General features: G+C 45.4%; 1 protein-coding gene across 30 annotated transcripts in view; it reads left to right on the top strand.

Moving 5' to 3' along the window:
• Positions 1 to 15,432, top strand: part of Cacna1c (calcium voltage-gated channel subunit alpha1 C) — a 610,552-nt gene that overhangs the window by 489,619 nt on the left and 105,501 nt on the right. For all 30 annotated transcript variants that reach the window (XM_076940415.1, XM_076940412.1, XM_076940413.1 and 27 more), the window contains 3 exons: positions 1,003 to 1,029; positions 8,855 to 9,015; positions 10,006 to 10,231. In XM_076940415.1, the coding sequence (XP_076796530.1) occupies positions 1,003 to 1,029; positions 8,855 to 9,015; positions 10,006 to 10,231 (414 nt within the window). The remainder of the gene's footprint in view (positions 1 to 1,002; positions 1,030 to 8,854; positions 9,016 to 10,005; positions 10,232 to 15,432) is intronic.

Here is a 15,432-nt window from a genome sequence, read left to right as displayed (position 1 = left end):
CTAGGAAAGTGGTCATTGGCATGTCAACTGTGCATCCGCAGGTCTTGGTCATGGCCATTCGAGCAGTCTCACTTCAGTGAGGTGCTATTCCACCTATATTCACCTCTCTCCTAGCTTCCAAGTTTAGCGCACATGTGCCTTCAAATGTTTGGGTTCCTTTCCCAAAGTGTTTTGTCATAATTGTTTATATTCTCCTCTCCTTTCTCTCCCTTCTTTCTTCTCTGCCTCCTTCCCTCCCTTTTCCATACTTCTCATTAACAAGCCTCTCACTTGACCTCTTCCCCCCTCCTAACCCTGGGTAGCTTTCCTGGAATCTGTCCTAGATGAACTGGACAGTCTCAAAACCTCCCCAAAGGTGCTGCCTTTTAGGACCCTTCCTGTGCAACAGTTCTTCAAGGCAGCTGTCATTGAGACACCCTTCCTGTGCTTCTGCCCAGAGTCACCATAGACCCCCAGGGCTACACCCAACTTCAGCATGCACCATGTCCCTTTAGAGGCTATTTGTCCCAATCTGGTGAACAGCTCTGAGCCAGGGAAGCAATGGCATTTCCATTTCCCATTGGCTCCTAGGGTTTGCATGTGCCTCCTGATCCAGCTCTAGGAGAGATCCTGGCAGACTGCAGTGAGGTCAGCACTTGGAGCTTTCTGGTGGAGGGACCTCCTGTCTGCAGAGGCTGTCCATCTGCTATGGCTTTTCTCAAGGGCTATTGTTCTTAGCTCTTTATAGAGTTTGTGGGAAGATACAAACCTCTCAGGACTTGTGTGCTCCACCTCCCCAGTGAGGATCACCCACACTTAGAAGTATAGATGTATAGATGCCATCTAAATGTGGCTAAATACACAGAGTGTTCTCACTGCAGCTTTATAACTCACCCCACAGACCCTTTTGGTGCCCACATGTAGCCCTAGGGAACACCAAATTCCCCTGGGATAGCTGACCACTCTTTGTGGGGAAGAAAATGAGTCCATTGTCTTTGCTAATATTTCCTTTTGCTCTTTCAGCCACCGGATCTCCAAATCCAAGTTCAGGTGAGTGAGATGCAAGCCACTCCTCTTCCCTTCTGCCCTTCCAGCTCACTCCCCAGATACTATGTCAGATGACCAAGGTAACTCCTACTAGTTTGGGTCCTCCTGGGGATATAACTGCTTCCTTTTGTATGGGGGTTCATGATTTGGTGCAGAGAACTAACTAAGGGTTGAGACTTGGCTTCTCTTGGGTAGGCTCTGAGAGGTTACAGCAAATGTGTCTCCCTCTTGTATAGGATAAAGTCGGTTAAAATAAATGTGAGAAGGTTTGCTATTAGTTGGCATACACAACTTCACAACTTTTATTTTTTATTACTTCAAAACTTTGAGGATTACAGACAGAATGTAGATTCTGTCAGTGCTTTGAACTGGTGTCAGAAGCTTCCAGAATACCCCACCCTGTGACCTGCCTTTGGCTTTACCTTCTGTACTTCTGCACAGACACTTTCTTCCCACTGCTTGCAGCTCCTTGCAGGTTCCCAAATGTTCTCTCCCCTCTTGCACAGTAAGACATTTTGCAGAGCTTTTCCTCCACCTAAATCACCATCTATGTCTACCTGAAAAAGTCAGACTTGTCAGCTAAAGGTTGCAGCATCTGTGGCTCCCTCAGCACGCTCCCAGGGAGACTAAATGGTCCTCTCGTCCTCCATTCCCACATGCTTTCTCATGCCCTTGTCCTAGCACTTAGCATACGCTAGCTATTGGCACAAAGGTCTGTTGACCTGTTGAACTTTGCACACTTGCGTCTGCTCATTGCCTACGTAGCTACCCCACGGTTAAGTCCTCAAGCCCCCTGAGTGCTTGACCAGTTGTTTATGTAGGATGAGAATGCAAATATACTTCTACAAACCTTAGATACACCCACAAGTTTTGGCCATTTATTTTCCTTGACGTAGCCTTGCCTCCCTAGCCTCATCTCAAATGCAGTAGGAGTATACGTAATACTAAACTAGTTCAGCAAGGTGTTTACCAATATTTTTAAAGCCATTCCTGGAGGTCACATGTGCAACCACTCAGAGTTCCATCTCCCACAGCTCCTGTCTAAGGTGGATCTGGATACCCAGGGGGAGGAGGGCCACAATCCCAGAATCAGTGAGCAAAGCCTTGGAGTTCTCAAAACTCCTCTTGACTCTTGCCATCTCTGATACATGGGCTAGTCTGTGTCGCATGGAAGGTCTATCTGGTTTAGACATCCACCACTACAGGCCAGGTCACGTGCCCATCCCCGCACCCCTCCAGCCTTTGAAATCTCCACTTCTGATTTGACTCCCAAGCTCTGTGATCCACCCATTTCCCCACACTTGATGATGTTCATGTCTCTCCTAGTTCATAAATGAGCTCTGGAAACCGGGAGCCCGAAAGCACATCCTTTCCCTAGCTGCATCCAGCTCTCTGTGAACCAGCCAGATAATGATAACTGAACTACTGGCATTCCTGGCAAGACCTTTCCACAAGCCCCAACTATTTTGGCCCCTTCCCTACGACATCCAGGTATTTCTAAGCAAGTCCCTCTGACCTCATAACACTAAGTGAGGACTCCAGTATTTGACACTGCTCCAATTTGACACACATTTTTTTCTCCCATGTTCTACTGGGACTAGAAAGTGCAGGCTTCCTTCCCCCTATTATTCTTTCAAAGCAAGGCCTCCTTAGTGGAAAAATGTCAGATCTACCAGTGCTGGCTTTATTATATGAAAGAGAGCTCTCTAGAATCTTCTCTAGATGTTTCCTCATCATCTCCTGCATGTGGAGAAGTAGCTGGTGCATAATAAGGATTTAATAATATAGATGTATAGATGTGTGAATGGACGGGTGGATGGATGGGTGGATAGATGGGTGGATGGATGGGTGGGTAGATGAGTAGATGGATGTGTGGATAGATGGGTGGATGGATGTGTGGATGGATGGATCACCTGGTCTTGGTAAGACAATAGATTTGATAGACATTCAAACATAATGTCATATTTGACAGGTATATATTACTCTGAACAGTTCCACAGCCCCCACATAGTAATAGTAAAGAGATTAAAATTGCAGTAAAAATATTTCCCAAATTCTATTCGTGCTACATGCAAATGAGGGAACCATAGATAAATGAATGGATAAACATAATCTGGAGAACTGTGGAGATGCTCTCATACTCGGTGGACACTCCTGAGCTTTCAGGAGACTCTAAACATTCCATTTGAATTGGGTAAATCTATAGCATTAGGTATGTCCTTGAAAATTATAATCTTTTGATCCTTGGGGCATTGTCCACTCTGCATCTCTCAGCCACGGGGCTCTAATTACTTACTTTGGTGAAGAGGGTACCTCTTTCTTTCTGCACTTCCAATTCAAGAGACACACAGAAATGACCTTGTATTCACAAATGGCCTCTTTTCAGTTGGTTGGCACACTCATTAAAGGTATCTGTAGACAAACCTGGGGTATAGACTCTGGGCTTGGACATGTGCAGAGTCACACCTCAGGAATAGCCTCAGCTGTCCTGCAGACCAGATCCTGGCTGGTGTACTGAACCTGTTTCTGTGAATGTTTGAAAATTATTCTAATGGCCATGTCAAAGAAGTACAAAGGAACAACAGGAAATGAAACCTTTTCATTTAAAGCAGTGTAGTGAAAACACTGTAATTTCCACATGACTTAATGTAACACATTTTAGTGAGATAGCTTGTGTTCTTTTTGCCTAAGACTTTGTAACTTCGATGTACATTGTGTTTACTGTATGTTGTGGTTTGGATTGGCCACATGTTGCTAGCGGCTGCCACTCAGACAAGGGGACCCCAGAAGTTCTGAGTAATATCACAAGCAGCTGGCTAACCTCAATCATTCAGTGTACTGATGGAAACTGATTATAAAATAGCTAAGGCTGGTAACAGATTAAAAATGCTAGGAAAATTATCAACATTTCCCAAATAGTTCTCTCAGTTGGGGAAACAATTTAATAATGACAGTAATAGAATTTGAGCTTCAATTGGCCTATTTTAGGTGCAAGACTGCATGATACAAAGCCATAGTTAATTTTGAAAGAATGGTTGAACAGAACTTGCCAGGGACAAGGGGATATGAGAAAAAAATAGATGATCCTTGGGTATTTGGATAATTCAAACTTTCATATAAAGGAAAATAAAGAACTGGCCACATTCAAGGCTCACTCTGCAGCAGTGATCAGAGACCTGTTGGAGTTTTTCTGAGCAGATTTGGAGCAAACATTACAGGGTTCCAAAATGTGAGGACTGTCAAACCCAGTCCTCAGCAAGAACTGCCTCACACCTCGCTGCATTTCTACTCTGCCTTAAACAACTAAGTGCAAACAAAGCCCAAGTGACCCCCAATCTCTAAAGGCCCATTTTTAGGCTACTTACTCATAAAAAAAATAATTTGGTGGGTTTTTTTTCCTCTGCCGTTTGTTCCTGGTTTTATTGAAGATGGAAACTTAACTCCAGCTACTAGACAGCCTGCTCAGTCTACTGTCTTCAAGGCTCAGGCCTGTCAGCATTTGCATGCTAAGGAAACCAGTTAATGAACATTGTCCTTTCCTGGTCCCACCCTTCTTCCTGAGACTGGAGGTTTTTAAACCTTGCCTTTTTCAGGGAGTTAGACCTGGGGCATGTCTCTGTGGCTCACACAACCTGTGCTTAATACTATGGGTCTGTAACAAAGACATGGGCCCTGCCTCTTGTGCATCTCATTATTTTACTGAAGAGTCAGGAGCCATACCTTAAAGGTTAACTGATAATACCAGGCAATGGAAGCCCTCTGGACACCTCCATGGCTGCCTAAGATATAATGTAGGGACAGTATTGCAGAGTCGCTCAGCATGTAGCACTTGCACCTTCTGCTCTGTGCCCTGGCTGGGCCTTGTGCTGGCAAGGACTGTGTCTATTAACTGTTGATATATTACCTTGTCCATAGACCTTGTCCATAGTAGATATTAACTGTTTCTTGGCTGCATAAGCAAAATGTGTAATGTAAGCAGGCTCTTCAGGAATGCCAGGGCTAGAAGTCCACTGCAGAGAAGCTGGGTTTGGGTTGAGCCCTGAAGATGGGCAGGAGCTAGGAAGATGGAAGCCTTTAGAGTTGGGAGGGTACTCTGTTTTGCTAAAAAGGATGCAAAGCCCGTGCTAGGAGTAGGGGGTGAAGATAAAACGAGCCAAGGGAGAGGGAGCAGAGAACAGTGGTACAGACAATTAAGTACAATTGACACTTTCACTTCCATCCCCCTTCCTCTTCCCCTCCCCCTCTCCAGTTTCTGTATTTCTAGAGTAAATGACTTCCGGCTAATGCAAAGAGAACATGGATTGCAGGCAGATTTCTCCTCCCTGTTTTATCACGTAATTTCTATATCCTCCGTGCATATGTAAACATACAATAAATTTACACATTCTAATAAACTATTACATTTATTATATAGTAGGAAGTGTTGCCAGGGAACCAGCTGTCAAGCAAAACTATATTTGAAGAGTAGGAGATGTACAATTATCCTTAAATACTTTCCCTGGATAGTAATTACTCCCATCCCCGCTACAACCCAAATCCATGTGACTCTCCAGAATGGCTCTGTGCAGGAGCAGCCACATTTAACAGAGCCTGCAGTCCATAACTTCTAAATGGGAGAGAAATGGCCTTGGTCAGATTCTCAGCGTTAAACTGAGTCCAAGTCAGTTTCTACCTATATAGGTAAAAGCAACCTTGACTGCTTTGTAAGTCTGCATGGCAATTATCCGTTGTCTCCACAGTATAGGATTGTGTCTATTATAAAACATGTCTTTGCAACTAACATGTTTTTATCCTCCTATAATAGTAATAGTCATAACCATAGGAAGAAGTAGAGGTGTGTGCTGATAACACAGGACTATGCGGTCTCAAGTTCTGGCAAACACAAGAGATCACCTCTCACTATGGCTACCCGAGACTCTGTTCTAGCCTCTTGTCCCTCCACGTGTTCCCATATCCTCACACTTGCATAGGGCATGGCTAGATGTTTCAAGCACCCTGAAGGGCACTTGTAAACTAATGTCTGACTGCATGATATCTCTCCTGTGCATAGGGAAGTCTCTACAAAGCATTAGCTAAGCTAAATGTCCCCTGCAAAGCTGGGGCATCCAGTGGAGGAGGTCTTGGGCCAGAACAAGGAGGTGAATCCATCTGCCCTAAACCCAAGTTCCCCTGGTAGTTCTCAGGAAACAATTCAAGTTCCTAGATTTCCCCTGGCTCTTCCATCCTCACTATAGAATTCAGTTAAGTCTTGGTAACAGGGTTTTCCCATGGAACAATAAGGAGAAAAATGATAGTGTTAAAGACATAGGTGAAACCAAGCTATCCCAAAAGGCAGTGGGTACATGGAGAGAACCATCCATGGAGTTTTAGCTCCCTGAGACCACAGAATACAATCTGCCCATGACACAGAGCTGATCATGTAAAAAAAAAAAAAAAAAAAAAAAAAATCTCCCTTAAGGAGTAGGGAGCTGAGTTTGGGGACGGAATGTTTAACATAGACTGGCAGTCCTGTGCCTCATATCTGGCATACTTGTACATGGAACTATGTGACCCTGAAGGCCAGTTTTGGTTTTTCAACTGCTGAACCTCCAGTACAACTCTACAGAGAAATGGCAACATGCTTCTATGATTATCTCTGGCCAGAAGACTGCAGATCTGGACTCATGACAGACTTATTCACAATGATGAACTGTAGTTCAATTTTATTGCTCTAAAATAGAAGGCTGATCTTTGTATCCTGGCCCAGGACAACACACACACACACACATAAACACACACACACACACACACCTGACAATTTTATTTGAGTATTTCTTATTATTTGTTTTGAATCATGCTCTGATATGTTCAATGTGTTCCTTTACTCAGTGTTCCTTTTCTCATGGTCTGTCAGACAGTGTTCCATCTACTTATGGACTGAGGAAGGAGATTCACAGGTCTCTGCTGCTGCAAGGAGGTCTTACCTGCTTGTTTAGAGGCCCAGACAGAAAGGGACAAGTAGAAATGATCACATGTCAAGTGCAGATACCTGCGATTGTCTCACCGAGGTTCTGCCTCGGTTGCTCCGGCCTGCTTTCCCACCTGAGCTGGGACTCTGCATGCCTGGTGATCTTTCTGCATACATCCCCAGCCACCGCCCTGAGCCATATTCTAAGCCAAATACCCTGCCCTTCTTAGCAGCTGTCCTCTCTTCCCAGAACACTCGTCTCCAGCTTTTGGTTGACAGAGGATGCCCCCATTCCCAGACCAGAAGACAGCCATTTTGGTGCCCTTTGTCCCTTTCTCTGTTTTGAACTCCAGTCTTCCTTTGACTTTGCTTCCACGCCTGCTGTGTCCTTGGTGTCCTTTGTATCACTGATAAAGTTTTCTTACATTATCCCTAATCCAGACAGCTGGAGCTACCTTCTTTGTTCCTCTGTGATCTAGGAGCTCACCGTGTGTATGCATCTGTTGCTGTCTGGTTTTCTGAAATCAAATCTGATTTGGGGGTTCTTCCTGTGGTGGGTCTTGGCCTGGTGGTCTGTGGTCCAAGTCTCCACACTCCTCCATTGCATTCCAGGCAGCTGTTCAATATGTCATCCTCTGAGTCCCCAGCATAGAACAATGAAGCCCTCTCTCCTAGAGTCATAAAATGGGAGTGTTTCCTTGAATCATCCAGCTCAATGGTTCTCAACCATAATTACACATTAGAACTAGCTGGGGAATTTAGAAAGTACCAGTGCTATCTTTTGGGTATTTGAATGTACCCAGCACCCAGTTAATCAGTTGTAAATCAGATTGATCTGGCAATGAGGTGAAGTACTAGCTGAGAGGTGGCTGGCTGATGGGTAAAGCTTTCCTGGGTAGTTCTATGCATAGCCACACTTGAAAACCATTGACAGACTCCTTGACCAAGAATGCTGGAGAACGCTGTGTGACTACAGCGGAGCTTTAGGAGTTCTGTGTATGCGTGGGGTAGGGGAGGGGGAGTGCCACCATTGTTCTAAACAGAAAATCTAAATGTTTGTTGAAATCTCAGAAGATACTACTACCCCAGAGTGCAAAGAATCTCTGATACAAATCAATCTCTTCTTCTGCTTGGTGTGGCTATAAGGATCCAGTGGGAGAAGCTGGGATAGGGAGAGCATCACTCTGTCTCTGCCTCTCTGGGATACTGGACAGGTTGCTCAACCTCAGTGGCCTTTAGTTTCCTCCTCAATATCAGGTAACACAGCTTAGCAGAGATACTTAAAGACTTTTGGAGAAGCCCTGAGATGTTCCTAAAATACCTCCAAGGCCCACAGAAGGCTTTATTCATAGTAACCATTTACTAGTTCTGTCGCTGCTGCTAGAACAGTGACTAATTCCTCCCAATACTTGCCACACTATTTCTGATAATACATTTAAAATATGCTTAAGATAGTTGAAAACTCCTTTTTCTTTCAGTACTAGAGATTAATAAGACCAAGATTTATATGTGCCTGGCTTTACTGCTGAACTATATTCCCAGCTGAGAAAATAAAAGCCATCTCACTTGTTGGGCAACTTCAATGTCGTGCCAATGGCGTGTATCTATGTTATCTGTGTTATCTATGTACACAAGAATCCTGTGAAGTTAGCCCAGCTCTAAGTGTTTCTAAATGAAGCTCAGAGCTAGAGGATGAATATACACAAGGCCACATAGAGAACTAAGCAGTGGCGCCCAATTAGCTTGGTAGAGATCTGATCACTCCACCATTGGGTTGTGTATGTCGTAAGGCCAAGCCAGTAACAGGTGAGATGTCACCTGGTATTAGCAGAAGTTTCAATCTCCCTGCCAACCTGACTTTCCCTCCTTGGCCTTTTCCAGCCGCTACTGGCGCAGGTGGAATAGGTTCTGCAGAAGAAAGTGCCGCGCAGCAGTTAAATCCAACATCTTCTACTGGCTCGTGATCTTCCTGGTGTTCCTCAACACACTCACCATTGCCTCTGAACATTACAACCAGCCTCACTGGCTCACAGAAGTGCAGGGTGAGCAGTCCCTGGCTGTGTCCTCGTCACTCTTGCTAACTCTGCTCTGGGTCCTGGGAAGCGACTAACAGCTGCTGAGATGTTGACAGGAAAGCAGCCAACCGGTGCTTCTTGGCCAGTGTCATGCTGCAAAGTCCAAGGGCCTGGAAGCTTGCAAGCCCCATATTAAAATTCAGGCCCTTCTTATCAACAGGTGTGGCCCCTTCAAGCACTTGATGTGCCTCTCACCATCCCCACCACAGTCATCATTGAGTCCCAGTAGTAGGACAGGAGCTGTTGCTTATCTGGCTATTTCAGACCCTCAACAGCCAACTTCCCTGAAGCAATTTTCAATTCCTCTGGTCCTTCTATAGCCCTAGGTAGCTCTATCCAGGCCATAAGAAGATAAAGACAAGAATCAAACAGAGCCTGGACAAGGGACAGTAACCCCAGGGGCCACCTAAGACCCTTGTCCTGCCAGGAGCCCTATGAAGACACACACAACCCTGTCTAAGCATCTCATCTGGGATTGAGGCAGATATAGCTCCAGTTATGGGGATCCTGGGAGGAGGTAGTCTTGTGGCAACAAGATACAGCACAGATAGCCTGGTCCCAATTTTGGCTATTGGCTTGGGTGGGTCACTGACCCCTCTGAATCTTCTGTCTCATCTCTAAAGGCTTGGGTTTAATAAAAAAAACTGTACGAAGCCTCTCGAATTCCTACGGGGATTAAGGAGGGTAACATATGCTAAACATCTGATGTGTCGTAGATACTCAGCATATGCTTCTGATGATGGAAATTGGACCTGATTGTTCTCCCAGAAGTAGCTGGGAGAGGTCTCATGGGAAGGAGGGGAAGGGATGGATGGGAGGGAGAGAGGGAAGGAAGGAGGGAGGGAGGAAAAGATGGGTCTTTTTCTCAAGCTATGACAGTGACTGATTTTTTTTTCTCCCCTTTCTCTTGGATATGAATTCCTGGCTTGAATCCCACCCCCCTTCTACCCCTGTCAGACACGGCCAACAAGGCCCTCCTGGCCCTCTTCACTGCGGAGATGCTCCTGAAGATGTACAGCCTGGGGCTGCAGGCCTACTTTGTATCCCTCTTCAATCGATTTGACTGTTTCATTGTGTGTGGGGGCATCCTGGAGACCATCCTGGTGGAGACGAAGATCATGTCTCCCCTGGGCATCTCTGTGCTGAGGTGTGTGCGGTTGCTCAGGATCTTCAAGATCACCAGGTATGTGACTCCTCTTTTCCCTTTGGGCGTGAGACTCAGGGGAAGTCTTCTGGAAGGCCAGAGAGGATGAGGCTGGATGAGGGAAGAGCTGCAATTTCTGGAATGGTCCAGCCTCTCATTGTATACAGCAAGTGGAGTTGTGGTTCATTTTGGAGGTGTGAAACTCAGAAATGCCCTTGGCTGTGAACTGCTGTCACTCAACTTGGTTGCATTTATTCTACTGGATTACTAGATAGTCCGAAGGTAGCCAGCCTGGTGGTTTTAGGAAAGCATTGAGATTCAGTCTCCTCCTCTCCTTGGCTTGACCAGCATTGATGTTGATTCAAGTGTAGTGCCATGAGATGGCTTTTGGACACTGTGGTATTATCGATTCTAGATCAGAAGAAAAGAGCTTAGTCAGCTTTATTGTTTCCCCCAAATTGTAGGGATGCCCATTGTTAGAGATGCTATTCAAAACCAAATAGGGCAACAACAATAGCAAGGACCAGGGAGGACACTAAAACTGGGACTCTGGCACTCTTGGTGTGTCCTTGCTACTTTTCTCAGTCTTGTGACCAAACATCTGACAGGAACAGCTTAGCAAAGGAAGGCTTTGTTTGGCTCAGAGTCCATCCAGGTGGGAGGATGTGGTACCCAGAGTGTCAGTTCAAACAGTGCATCTGCAGGACACATAGAGAGATGAGCTGCTGTTGGTTCATTTTCTCCTTTCTATTCCCTGTGTCACTCCAGTGTGTAAATGGTGATGCCCACATTCCTGGTGGTCTTCCTGCGCATTTAAACCACTCTGCAAAAAGCCTGAGATATGCCCAGAGGTTTACACTCTAAGTGATTCTAAATTCCTCCAGGTTAACAGTCAGGATGAAACACCTTGCTGTAGAAATGTGCTGTGAATGGTAATAGTTACTGTGAAAAATAGCTACTGTTTGTCAATGAACCAGGAACAGGAGTACTGAGTGACCCAGGAACTTTGCTTATGGGTGTTTACCCACAGCGCTGCAGAGTGGTGTTTGTGCACTCACATTTATAATGACATTATTTATGAGCCAGAAAGCAGAAGTACCCTAAATGAGTGGATGGAATAAAGGTAGTGTCTACATCCAACAGGTTAGCACTAAGCTTTAGAAAGCAAGTTTTTATATGTGATAGCACGTGGATGAACTTTAGGAACATTAGGCTGAGTAAAATAAGTCATTCACAAAAAAAAACAGACAAACAAACAAAACGCTGTTTGATTATACTTATTTGAAGTTCTTAGTCACAGCATTGGAGTCTGAGGCCGAAGGCATGACGGAGGCTTCGGAGGGGAGGAGAGGGAGGAATGCAGTTACTGTTTAAAGATCAGGGCTTTAGGTTTATAGGATGTAAAGAGACATAGAAGTAGATGCTACACACTACTAATATATTTAATGTCCTTGACCTGTAAGCTTAAAAGTGGGTGAGATGGAGATTTTGTATGTGTTTTCACACAATTAAAAAATTAGGAACAGCTGGGCTGCTGAGATGGCTCAGTGGGCAGAGGAGCTTGCCACCAAGGCTGATGACCTGAGTTCAGTCCCTGAGAGCCACGTGGCAGAAGGAGAGAACTGAGGTCTCTCACTTCCCCTTCTCCACCCCAGCTGGTAACTTGCAGTCTTGTTCTCTGTCTTTGACATGATCAGTATTTTAGCCTTCACATTCTTCTAGGCCCGGCTTAATGTAATATCCTCCAGCTCCCCCCACAACACTGCAAGACAGAAGTCTATTCTTTCTTGTTGCGACCATCACTTGTAATAAAAGAATGAAGTTGACTGGGAAAATATCTGAGGGCCTCCCAGCCCCATGAGCATCATTTATAAAAGTCTTTTAGACACCAATCTGGTTTTCAGTGTAATATCTGTGGTATAAAGTAGGCTGTGGTCCACTTACAGCAACGTGCTTAGGGCTCGCTGGAGGGAGACTTCCAGCCCTTCTCCAGACAGAAGTCCCAGATTCCTTAGGAGTCTGCATTCCAGGCAGCCTTTGGAAAGAGGAACATTAAACCTGTCACTTGGATTGCATTAGGAAACAAGGATGGAGACTGGCACCTCTAGGTCAAGGACAAGTGTGTCACAACTCACACAGGGTGTTCCTCTGCATGAGTCACCAGGCCCTAGGAGGCATCCTAGCTGTCACTGTTGTCACAGTTCTCTGGACAGCCGTCTGAATGGACAATGCCATTGAAACTCCAGTGAGACGCAGTTGCATATAAGTTCAGTGCTGGCGACCAGAGGTCTTGGTTTTCAGTCCAGTGCGTGTTAGCATTGTTGTTAGGGGAGGACAGTGAGGTCGTGAGACTTCAACTGTGTATCAGGGACTCTGGCCATTTCGAGAGGCGGGGCTCTTAGTGAGCTCCCTGAGGATTCTAACAGCTCAAGAACCACGACCACTGCTCACACTGCACTGTTAAAAGAACAAAAACCAACAACAAAGCTTCTTCAACGTGTGACTAGTGGCAAGACACTGCTAGACATTCTCCAAGAGATCTGAGAAGAAGAAATGTACTTGCTTGGTGGGAGGACCACACACAGGTGCTCCATCACCATGCTCGGCTGGAGGATCCCAGTGCCCACACCCCGCCCATACTCTACACATTTCCAGTGTAAGGTTGGAGGGAGACGGGTTCACAGTAAGCAGGTACCTCCCCAGCAATTGGTACTCAGCACAAATAGCCTGTCTTTCTTTACCTTGCCACTGCTCACTCTTGTATTTCCATATGGCTTCAGACTTGTAGATATAACCTCCTGTTAGACAATAGAACTGCTCTGCTTGGGGACTTTTTGAGGCCTGAAAATACTGTTAGTTCTTCTTGCACAGGGGCTGTGGGATGCCCTCTGGTCAAGCCAAATTTTAAAAAGTTGTTCCTTGTCAGTATGTTCACAATAAGAATACACAAAACAGTTAAAAGAGAATCAATAGGCAATCACACCAAGATGTTATAACAATATCTAAGCAGTGATTTCTTTTCCAAACGAAGCTGAAAAGACAAAACCCAGATCTCAAACATGGAATGTGTCAAATTTATTTAAGAGACAGTGAAAACTTGAAAGTTAAAAATAGTGTTTATCAGACCCAGGAAAAGCAAATAAAGTCTGCAATCATGTAACAAGAGACAGCATGAAAACATTCCTTCAGGTCCTATCTCAGGACTCAGACAATAAGACAGCCTAGCCATCAGCTCTGTAGCTCACTGTGGCCCAGAGGACGTTCTGAGAGATGTTCTGCCTTTCGATGCCACCAGTGTGATGGTTCCTAAGCAAGCAAGCTAGCACCAAGTTCCTAAGCAGTGCTACCTTGGGAAAATGACTTAACTCTCTTTACCTCAGTCATCTCATCTGTAAAATGGATCATCTTCTCATCCTCTCCAGTAATTGTGAGGCTGAGTTGCTTTGAGGGTTATCATGGGGCTACCATATCTAACACACGGTGTACCTAAGGGCATGTTAGCATCTAATATTGTTAGTGTTTCTACTGCGTTTGTTATAAGCCAAAATGCCCTTGCAGTCTCCTGTTCCTCCCCTGCAGCTACCTCCCACATTCTCAAATGCACCATTAGACTGACTTGGAAAGACATAGTCATGACCACATATGGCAATGGTTCTCAACCTGTGGGTCGCAACCCCATTGGCAACCCTCTATCTCCAAAAAGTATTTAAATTACAATTCGTGGCAGTAGTAAAATTACCACTGAGAAGTAGCAATGAAAATAATTTTTGGTTGGGGGTCACCACAACATGAAGAACTGTATTAAAGGATTGCAGCATTAGGAAGGTTGAGACCCACTAACATAAGGGCTGCCTAAAGCCCTATGTGAGTCCCACTTGTGAATCTTCCACGCTGTAAAGATCTCCAGGTCCGTGCCCAGAGTCTGGCCCCACCCTCAACCTTCCAACTTTCTTTACTACTTTCTAAAGCCCTCTGCTGAGAAGCCCATGGAGCCTCCCACCTCCTTCAAGGCCACTAATAAAAGGAATATAGTGTTTGTGACGTTCCCAGGCAAGAGTCTGTGGAGAAGATGCTCAGACCCAAGAGCCACATGCTGTCTTTTGCAGGAAGGAAGTTACTCCATGGGGTGGCAACTGTCACCTAGAGGAGCTTAAGAAGATGAATAAAGATTGTTTGAATATGCCTCCACAAGTTCATGATTGTAGGGGCCAGCTAGGTAATGCTGAGAAAACCTGGTATAGAAGCTCACACAAGCACCTTCTTAAAGCCATCTCAAGATGAAGACCAGGCAGCCTTTGCATCTTGATTCCATGGAGAAGACAGAGGATGCTACTAGCAGGAATTGTGCCTTCAGCCCAAACTGTCCTAGGCCCTGACCAAGACAATCTAGAATTCTTTACAGCTCCTTCCAATGGACCAAAGACCTTTATACTCCTGTCATACAAGTACTTCTAGAATCTGCCACATCCTCAAGGACCAGGCTCACAATTACCGCAGTTTTAGTCCAAGGATTCCCACTGCTGGGGTCCCAATGGCAGATCCAGGGAGAGGAATGGGATCCCAATGGCAGATCCAGGGAGAGGAAAGAGAGCGGCTGTGTTTACGCAGTGCGTGTATTCTGGCCCCTACAATGCCTTATTGAATTCTCATTCCTTCTTCTGGTCTTTCTACCACAAGGCACAATCATACACAAACTTACTGTGTGAACTTCTACTTATAAACCCTCTCCTAGCAATAGGTAACTTGCCACCAAGACCAAGAGAATGTTTCCACATCGTAGAATGTTCTGGAAAGGTACCTGTAGCGGTGCTCCCCCTCTGGAACAGAGGAGTAGGGTGGAGCACTGCAAAGCAAGCTCAGCAGCTAGTCCTGTTGCTTCCAATACTGTTTGTTCATAGCAAGCTCAAGGGCTGTTCAACAGCACAGTGAAGGTAAAGGGCTGTCCTGAGCTCTTTGAAGCAAAAGATTTCTGAGCTGAAAGGTTCTGAAAAGTCTCAGATCACTATGGAAGAGGAAAGAGAACTCTACAGAGCCCCCAAATCCCAAAACAGGAGTACAAAGGGAAACAAGAGGGTGACAGAGTATCCCGGAACTGAGGGTTGTGATTCAACCCAAGAGGATGAGGGAAAAGGTAACAGAAGGTCAAAGAGTGAAAAAACTGAAGAAGGCTAGAAAGGAGAGACGAGGGAAGGGTTTAGGTAGAAGGGAACTTGACCAGGTCAGACTCCCTCAAGTGTACG

This window comes from Arvicanthis niloticus, chromosome 9, assembly GCF_011762505.2.
Source record: "Arvicanthis niloticus isolate mArvNil1 chromosome 9, mArvNil1.pat.X, whole genome shotgun sequence".
NCBI lineage: Eukaryota > Metazoa > Chordata > Mammalia > Rodentia > Muridae > Arvicanthis > Arvicanthis niloticus.
The sequence above is the reverse complement of the archived record's forward strand: the minus strand, read 5'-3'. Positions and strand labels throughout refer to the sequence as shown.